The 9,970-nt window shown below is 34.2% G+C and overlaps 2 protein-coding genes across 7 annotated transcripts; one reads left to right on the top strand and one right to left on the bottom strand.

Annotated features, from left to right (window-relative positions):
- Positions 1 to 1,592: 1,592 nt before the first annotated feature.
- Positions 1,593 to 6,856, top strand: LOC112790143 (uncharacterized). 6 transcript variants are annotated; one of them, XR_011879710.1, is made up of 3 exons: positions 1,593 to 2,503; positions 3,331 to 4,990; positions 5,191 to 6,856. XR_011879710.1 is itself a non-coding variant. In XM_029296894.2 (3 exons), the coding sequence occupies exons 1-2, from the start codon at positions 1,694 to 1,696 to the stop codon at positions 3,424 to 3,426; spliced, it is 903 nt and encodes a 300-aa protein (XP_029152727.1). In that variant the 5' UTR covers positions 1,593 to 1,693; the 3' UTR covers positions 3,427 to 3,432; positions 3,539 to 6,856. The 6 variants fall into 6 exon arrangements, 5 of the variants coding, with proteins under 5 accessions (XP_029152727.1, XP_025688182.1, XP_025688184.1 ...); XM_029296894.2 differs by having other exon boundaries at positions 3,334 to 3,432; positions 3,539 to 6,856; XM_025832397.3 differs by having other exon boundaries at positions 3,331 to 3,432; positions 3,539 to 6,856.
- On the bottom strand, positions 3,340 to 6,704 carry LOC112790142 (uncharacterized). The gene is made up of 2 exons (XM_025832395.3): positions 4,151 to 6,704; positions 3,340 to 3,844 (listed from the first exon to the last, which is right to left on the bottom strand). Exons 1-2 carry the CDS (start codon positions 6,702 to 6,704, stop codon positions 3,525 to 3,527), a joined length of 2,874 nt encoding a protein of 957 aa, XP_025688180.1. The 3' UTR covers positions 3,340 to 3,524.
- Positions 6,857 to 9,970: the final 3,114 nt, after the last annotated feature.

Below are 9,970 nucleotides of genomic sequence, written 5' to 3'. Positions count from 1 at the left end.
TTATATTTTTTATTGGAATTATTTTTCTAAAAAGTATTGTACATAAAATAGTGTCATATACTAAAATATTATTATTATTATTTTAGAACTTGACACATTTAATGATTTTAAAATTCATATACATAAATATTTTATTAAACATTATTTATATACATCATACTTGAAATTCAAATACATTGAGAATAAAACTTAACAAAAAAATTTTTACATTATTTATTTACTTGAGTACTTTAAGAAATTCACATTAAATTTTTCCATCATTGATTAAATGGCCAATATTTCCTTCAGGATCCTCAAAGAAATCAAATACTTTATAATGAGAGGTATAATTTTCAGCAACATCCTTTGAAACAAAATTCATCTCCTTTACTTTGTCATTCTTTTTCAACGATGTTTGATAAAGATCAACTAGGTGTCTCGAGGTACGACAGGTATGCTACCAATGGCCCTTTCGATCACAACGGAAACATTTATCCTCTATTGATTTATCTTGCCAATTATTTCTTTCTTTATCCCACTTCTAGTTAGATTATTTCTTGTGAACATAATTTTTGTTTCTTCCATAATTTTTTTTGTTACTAAAACATTGCCATTTACCTCTTTTGGGGTTATGATTTGCCTCATTTGCTTCAGAAAATGGAACGATATCAGTTAGGCGCGCTTCATGATTTCTTAAAAGCAATTCATTGTTACGTTTAGCAACAAGAAGACAAGAAATTAGCTCAGAATATTTTTTAAATTCTTTTTCTCGATAGTGCTGCTATAGGAGCACATTTGAAGCATGGAAGGACGAGAAAGTTTTCTCTAACATATCATTATCAATTATCTTTTTTCCACATAATTTCATTCGTGAGGTAATTCGGAACATTGTTGAATTGTATTCATTTATGGATTTAAGTCCTATAGACGCAAGTGTGTCCACTCATATCGGGCATGAGGAATTATCACTGTCTTTTAATGATTATATCTTTTTTCAAGATTCTTCCACAGATCTGCAAGATCTTTTAGTATGAAATATTCATTTTTCAATCCTTTGTCAAGATGACGACAAAGGAAGATCATGGCTTTGAATTTATCCTTCTAGAATACATTATTTTCAGGCTTAATGATATCTCTAAGATCCATTGAATCAAGATAAATTTTGGCATCTAGTATCCATGATAAGTAGTTGTTTCCAAATATATCAAGAGCATTAAATTCAAGATGAGAACACTTTAATACAATGAAAATTTATTAACTAAATTTTTTTTTAATTTTAATCAGAGTCTCGTGCCGATAACGTGTTGTAAAATAAATAAATAAAAAAGAGATAATAAATATAAAATAAAAAATATAAATAAAAGACTCTAATATTAATATTCACCAATATAATTATCTCAATATAATAGAGATGATTTATATATTTATTTAATATATATATATAGTAACATAAAAAAAAGAAAAAAGTATTAGTAGTGTATAAAGGAAAATATATTGTTATTAGGTCCCTATTTATACATGCATAAAATCTCTATTTTTAATCTTTAATTAATGTAATTTCTGTATGTTAGGAACATGAACATCCCACCATAAAAAAGTTGAGCTGCCAATTAACATCCGTATCAAAAGTCAAAACAAGTAATTGGTGCCTTTCATATGGAAATGAACCGCCAAAAGCCCAAAACTAGAGCGAAGAAAAAAGAAGTTGACGACCATGTCCATCACCACCGCATTCACGTGTACATCCGCAGGCACCTCAGAAAACCCCATCGTGGCATTCACCACTCCCCCCAACTACGCCGAAAGGTTATCCCACCTTCTCACCGTCAACGCCTACTCCCCACTTTGGTGCCCAACACTCAGCATCCAACCCACACCCTCCTCTTTCGCCCCTTACCTCTCCTCTCACTCTCTCCAACCCTTCTCCGCCATCGCCTTCACCTCCCGAACCGCAATCCAAGCCTTCCACACCGCTGCCGCCGCCCTCCGCATCCCCCCGCTCTCTCATTCTGGCCACCCCTTCATCGTCGCCGCCCTCGGAAAGGACACCGATCTCATCGACGCCGAATTCCTCTCCAGAATCTGTTCCAATTCTGAGAGAATTAGGGTTCTTGTTCCGCCGACCGCGACGCCGAGCGGCCTTGCGGCGGTGTTGGGGCCCGGCGGCGGCCGGAGAGTGCTCTGCCCAGTCCCACTGGTCGTGGGCCTGGAGGAGCCACCGGTGGTGCCGGCCTTCCTGCAGGAGCTACGGGATTTTGGATGGGCCCCAGCTCGGGTTGAGGCCTACGAGACGCGGTGGGCTGGGCCGCGGTGCGCGGAGGGGATTGTGAAGGGGAGTGAGGATGAAGGAATGGATGCGGTGGTTTTTACGAGCAGTGCTGAGGTCGAGGGCCTGTTGAAGAGCCTGAGGGAGTTTGGGCTGAACTTTGAGGAGGTGAGGAGGAGGTGCCCAGGTTTGGTTGTTGCGGCCCATGGGCCTGTCACGGCGGCTGGGGCCGAGAGGCTTGGAGTTAAGGTTGACGTGGTGAGTTCCGAGTTTGGTAGTTTTGATGGAATTATTGATGTTCTTAATGCTTCGTTGCAAAGGCTTAGGATTTAGAATTTTCTGGGTAGAAATGTAATCTAGAATTCTCATATCAATTCTATATAATTTATCAAACCAGACTGTTCTTTTATTTGTATTTACTTGATAGAGAAATACAAATCTTTCTTCAAAAAGTTTCAGTATATATGTTACCTTATCATAGTTGTTGTACCAATAAGATATGGGCTGGGAGGATGATTTTCTTCTCCTTTTTCTGAAACATTATGTTGAGCTTTTTGACTTGCTCCTTTTTCTTCTTCTTTTTAGATGCTCAGCTAGGGATTCCGTATATTAATATTTTGTTAAGCCTCTTAATTCTTATAAATGCAATTTCATTGAATTAAGACTGGTTTTCACAATGATTCATTGTTGGCTTCACACTAACTTCAGTATTGGCTTAGATGGTAAAAATGTGTTATTTATTCCTGGATGCGGCGAATTCGATAACGGTTTAAACTTTAAATGCTTGCGACATTGATGTTAGGCAAATACTCTCTGAAAAATTGAAACTCTTAAACAATGACATATGATTCTTGGCAAAAATAAAGCTGATTTTTTATACTTGTTCTTAAACTGGGTGAAATTCTGAATGCTTATATGAAGACAAATGGCAAGCTAATGCTAACAATGTTGAGGTAAATTGTTCCTGAAATTCCACGTTGAATTGCTTCTTTCAAATGCACAATATTGTCTTGTTTGAAATAAGTATATCTGATGTAATAGTTAGAACAAAGAATATTTACTGACACGAAAAGAGAGTGTGACAGCAGGGAGTATTATGGAGCCAAATGAATACCATATTTCAAATATTTTATGAAGTTGATTTTGCAACACAGACAGAATGGGATGTCACACTCAAATAATGGGAAGTATATATTATACAAATACAAACTACAGACTCCTTTAATTACACACGTGCAAACTTTTTAGTGAGAATTTATATATCTCTAATGGCTTTCAATCATTTTTTTGAAGCTCTGCCATCTTCTATAGGTTTGATCCCTGGCAAAAGCTTCAGAGCATCATCCATCGATGGTCGATCATTTGACCTGCTGCTAGTGCAAAGCATAGCAACCTCGAGAACCAGTTTGATCTCCTGCATTGTACTGGTGGAACTGACTTCGTTCTCGTCATAAATTTCTCTGAGAAGAACATGCCATGGTTTGTTTTGTATGGTAGCTGCTGCATTAGTCAACCTTCCTCCAGTTAAAATTTCCAGAGTCATCTCTCCGAATTGGTAGACATCCATTCGGAGTTCCTCTTTCACGGCTTCATTATATTCTGCATCCAAAAATAAACACAAGTCAGTATAATTAAAGAGAGAAAGAAAAAAGGAGTTGGGTAATTGACAGATAGGTATGTGAGTGTTTCAATAGTTGGCTAGTTCTCTACATAATCTGGACAAGGTAGAGTAACAAACTTAGATCCTGTTTGGTTTGTGGTTTTATTTTTTGTTTCATTTTCATTTCTATTTTCAATGTTTTGTTTTCATGATTTTTTGAAGAGATAAGTAAAAAAAGTGAAAACAGTAAAATTATGTTTTCATTATTTAATGCACATGCAAATGCAGAGAATTACTTGTTATACCTGTTTCCCACTTGGTTGTAGCAGGAGATGAGCCGTTGGTCAACCTTAACAGATGTTTGAACCCAAATTCAGCCAAATGGGGTTCCATATTTTCATCAAACACAACGTTGCTTGATTTCAAGTCTCCATGGGGTATGGCTGGGTAACAGTCATGGTGAAGGAATCTTAGTCCCCTTGCGATTCCAACCACAGTTCTGAACTTAGCTGCCCAGTCCCACTTCCTTCCAATTTTTTCAGCCAAATTCCCGTTGGGCACATAATCATACAGAAGATAGACTAACTGATTATTGTGGCATAGCCCCAATAATCTGATCAAGTTCTTGTGCCTCGCATTTCCAAGGCGAATTATGAATTCCGACATGACCTTGATGCTCCTCTGTTCCCACTCAATCTTCTTAACTACGACTGTTATCCCTGTAGGGAGAACTGCCTTTGAAACCAAAGGTGGTGATGGTGATGGAACTTCTGTTGTTTTTGTGCCACTGAAGCTTGTCAAAACATCATTTGCTGTGAATTGTGGGAGTCCAGCAAATGAGACCATCTTCCATCGACTTTTGATCCCTCTTCTTAAATAAAGTGTTCCAAAAGCGACTCCTAGAAGGATTACTAACGACCCTAAACAGAGTAGCAGAATACGGGTAAGCCTCCATGTTCCTTTGCTCCCCAATATTCCAACTGAACCAGGACATGGTCGAAGCGGTGCTCCACAAAGCTCAGGATTCCCAACAAATGCATTGCTACCCATCAATTTGAATGACTTCCCTGTTGGAATTGAACCAGTGATATTGTTGAAGGACACATTGAGAAGTTGTAAACTTGAAGAACTACCAAACTTCTCAGGTATGGGGCCATTGATCTTATTATTTGATAGGTCTATAACACTAAGAACAGGGATACTGGCTAGTTCTTCTGGTATATGACCTATCATATTGTTGTTCGACAAGTTCAGTTTTTCAAGAGCCTGACATTTGGAAAAGCTGTTTGGTATAGTTCCAGATAAGTTGTTCCTATCTAGATCAATAATTGAAATTGACTTACAGGACTCAAACTGAGGAAGATCACCTGAAATACCGCAAGAAGATGATGAAAAGTTTTGAAGTATGGGCAAAGACCATATTCGTGCGGGGATGGTGCCTCCTAATCGTGGATTATAAGATACATTGAAATACCGAAGTTGATATGCTTGAGAAATATCGGAGGGAATCCCACCAACAAAGTTGTTGTGGGACAGGTCAACATATGAAATATCAGGAAGATGGCTGAATCTGAGAGGGATCCTTCCGGAGAATGAGTTATCTTCGAGGCGAAGGCGAACAAGGGAAGAACAATCAGAGAGAGGGGAGAGACCTCCTGTGAATTTGTTTGAGAACAAGATCAACTTAAACAGCTCTCCAGTTGCACAAATGTCCGGTGGAATGCTGCCAACCAAGTTGTTTGTGGATGCATCCACCCACTTGAGTTTAGAGTTGCTCCCCAGGCTCTGTGGAAGTAATCCGGAGAACCGGTTGTTCCAAATGAGAAGGGTTTCCAAGGACGGAAGTCCACCTATGCCTTGTGGAACATTGCCAGTCATGTCATTGTACATGAGACTCAGCAGTCTTAGGTTCTTTAACTCTGAAAAGCTCTCTGGAATAAACCCCGAAAGGAAGTTATCAGATAAATCTAAATTTGTGAGATTTTTTATATTGCCCAACTCACTTGGTATTGATCCTGTGAGCTGGTTCCGGAACAGGAATAGTGATTGCAAACTGGTGAGGTTGGAGAGTTGCTTTGGTATGGGGCCTGAGAGATTTGCACCTGCTATGTCAAGATACTGAATCTGACTCATGTTACCCAATTGTGGCGGTATAAGACCGTCATAATTGTTGTAACCAATCTCCATATGGGTCACTGTTTTGAGGTTTCCAAGTTCTGAAGGAATATTCCCTGTGAGAGAATTCCCTGCAAGATGAAGAAACTCAAGGCTTCTGAAAGAACCATACTCAGATGGAATTGGTCCACTGAAGTAACTCCCAGCTAGATTAAGAACCTTGAGATTCTGTAGCTGCGAAAGTTCTGCAGGCAATGGACCTGAAAAGCTGTTGCTAAAGGCATCAAGTACAAGAAGATTTTGGAGGCTGGAAATTCCATTTGGAAAGTGACCAGAGAAATTGTTTCTGCTGATATCAAGGCTTTTCAGGCTTTTGAGGTTGAAAATTTGCACTGGAAGCTGGCCAGAGAAGAAGTTGTAGCTGAGGTTGAGATCAACAAGGTTTGTGAAGATGGTGAATTGTTTCCCTGAGATTACGCCACCGAGTTTCTTCATTGAGAGGTCTATGGAGGTTACAACTGTTGAGTCGTTGTTACACTTGATACCTGTCCAAGAACATGCATAGGATTCTGTTGTTGAGTTCCCTTGTTGAGAGGGTACTTTCCAATCATGCAGTGTGTTATCATCATCTACAAGCTCAGATTTCAGGCCCAGGAGTGCCTCTGAATAAGGGTCCATTGCTAAAACCACTGAGAATGTGAAAGTCGCGAGAAGATTCAAGTACAAGAATTTTACAATCTCCATTGGAACTTGGAGAGCATAAGGAAGAAACAAGAGACAATTGTAACTATCCTAAGTAAAGCAAATGGTGTGTCAGTATAATAAGTTTATGAGTATAATGAGAGATGTCAGATATCTAATACTTTTTATAAATATTAACTAATATTTTTAATCAATGTTTTATTTTTATATCATTAAAATTTAAATTTTAGGATTTAAAATTTAAAATTTGTTATTTAAAATATAAAATATTAATTAAATATTAATAAAAAATAATAAATTTTATTAACAACGTATAATTATTTATAAGATATTATGCACCTATTTTTTGTTGGCTAATTTTTTTAGATATTGACCAAATTTTAGTGTAGTATTCGAATATTAAATTTTATGATTTTTTTTAAATTTTAAAAATGAAACAATTTATAAAGAATGTATTGTACTTTTAATATTTAGATAGAAAATATATTATATATTTCAATATTAAATATATAATGTGCGGGTGTTCTTAAAATTTTAAAAAACATAATAAAATATAATAATGGAGTGTTATGCCAAAATTTGATTAATATTTAAAAGAAATATATGTTTTATTTATTTATATATATATATATATATATATATATATATATATATATATATATGTTTTTTGTTTTGTTGTTTGAGAAAAACATGCATGGGGAATAGAGAAAGGAATGGCACTGTACATTTTGAAAGGGGTGAATGACTAGACTAGATTGATTAGTAGGTTCAACGATATTATTGGATTGCTTTTGGAGCAAGCGGGGACCCTGCAATGTTTGTTTATTTGGATGGTGCTTGCCATTAGCGAATAAAGCCTTCAAATGGGATTATCTTTTTCTAACTTTTTTCATTTGGGAAAATCACAGTAAGGTATCGTTATAGCTAATTCAAGTTACTTTTTATCTTTATTTTGTGCTTGTGGGACATGGATCAAAATGACAAATTCCTCCGTGCACTGTTTTGTTTTCGTTAATTAAAATTACTAGTAAAAACTAGGAAGAGACATCTTCAATACTAGCGGGGCAAGACTTCATTGCTTCGGGCTACGGATTCAATAATTAGCTGGATAATGGTATTTACTGGAATTTGCCTATTGTAAATATAGATTATGAAAACTGAGTCAAGTCATTGAATTGATAGAATTAAACATTTAAAAGTTTAACTGAGATTAAATTAATATTAAATTAGATGTAATAAAATAATATATTTATATATATAAAATATATAAATATTAAAATTTAATTTTTATTTATTATTTTTAAATAGATTAACTTCTAAAAATCAAATCAATTCGATTAATTAACTAATTTTTTTGCTGATTTTTTTATTTTATTTTAAAACAGACCAACCAAGTAGCAGGTTCTTAATTAATCGAGTTTGATATTTAGAACCAAGCTATAAATTCATCTCTTCAAACTAGTGAAGCTCCTGACTATCAAAACTACTCACGAACGACTATTAATTTTCCTTCGGTAGAGAATTTCCTTACAAAAGGTTCTCTACCAAGTAAAAATGTAAATCCCGTGATTACGGGAAAAAAACCATGACTATTGACTAATTATAAGTTCTCGATGTCAAACCATTTATAATTAATCACGAACGGAAATTCGTCCATATTATCCATGTTCTTGTACGGGAATAATAAAGACATAAAGGCCCAATGCATGGCTCTTTTTAAATTGAATGGAAAAACAAAATTTCTGAATTAAGTAAGCTGGGTAAATCTAGTGGCCTGTAGATACTTATCCATCCCATTTATAAAACTTGTCTCAAACGCTTCAATTTATAGTAGCAATTTTATAGGTAGCAGCTAATTATGGTGTATGATGCATGGGCGTAAAAGGGTGAGATGTGATCATGGTTTTCGTCAGTAACTTGTAATCCTGGATACAAGTGCCAATGTGTCATAATATACAATGATCGTGCTTTATTTCCCTTTCCGAATTATGTTCTACAGGATAAATTTTATAGCCTGTTAATATCAGTTCAAGATTCGATATAATTTGTTCTTTTTATTCAATTATTTTAATTTAATAATTTAGTAATATAATAACTAATTATTAATAAAAAATAATAATTCTAACATTAATAATCAATAATACAACACTAACAAATATAAAATCAATTACTCCTATATAGACAATGATATACCACGTCTCGCTAACGAACTATAACTCAAATAACATAATTTTTTATTCTCACTTAGAGGTCTCAAATTCGAGTCTCACTCCTCAAAATAAAAAGCTTTTAGGATAGAAACATTAGTGATTTATTTGTATTAGATTCTATAAAAATGAAAAATTATACAATGACTAGGGCAATTAACTTAAATAAAATAAGTAGAAATTAATTTTATCTAATTGCAACTTTTTAAATATCAAGACACATACAATTTTTCATTATGTTACTATCAGTAGTAAATTAGAGAAGAACATAAACTGTTATTGACAGCCACAGTTTACATGAGATAGTGTGCTAAACAAAAACTGTTACAAACAGTAGTGATTTCTATAGAATTTATCATAAACCGCTACATATAGTACCGATTTATGTGTTGTGGTGCTTGTTTGTAAACCGTTGGAGACCACCGCTGCGGGTTACGTTGAAATGAGACAATAGACTTGAGGTGTATTAGCACATAGACTTGAGGTGTTTCCTCAAAACTTTCAACATGTCTTCAAGAAGTAACATTTTAGTCAAGTTTCCATGTTAGATTATTGAATAATTACGTTGATAATGAATTTTATGTTTTATGTTTATTGTGATATTTTTTTTTAAAAATAAAAAATATTTTATTTTATTAAAAAATATAAAACTTGAAATTCAAAATATAAAAAAAAACAAAAAAGTCTCAAATTTTACGATACAAGAATACAAAGAATAGTATTCCTTTGAGATGAAAAAAATATAAGTAAAAATAAAATAGAAATTGACGTTAGAAAGTAAAAATTGTAAGTAAATAAGAATTTTCTGATTTTCACTAATATGAAATATTTTATTTAAAGCAAATTTATTGGACGTTTTGTGAAAAAATATTGTGGGTAGTATTTTTGTCAAAAATATCTATAAATTTTTTTTTTTAATCTTTAGTTGAGTTATTCAAGCACAACGCAAAATAAAATTAAAAGAAATTCAACAAAACAAAATAAATTAGGCTAACAAAATAATAACGTCTAAACATATAAAAAAATTTTTAAAATGACTTTGATTTGGTTTAGTATGTATATATAGGAATGTAATTTTAAAAAATCTCTTATATATTTAGA

Source organism: Arachis hypogaea, chromosome 3, assembly GCF_003086295.3.
Source record: "Arachis hypogaea cultivar Tifrunner chromosome 3, arahy.Tifrunner.gnm2.J5K5, whole genome shotgun sequence".
Lineage (NCBI taxonomy): Eukaryota > Viridiplantae > Streptophyta > Magnoliopsida > Fabales > Fabaceae > Arachis > Arachis hypogaea.
The sequence above is the reverse complement of the archived record's forward strand: the minus strand, read 5'-3'. Positions and strand labels throughout refer to the sequence as shown.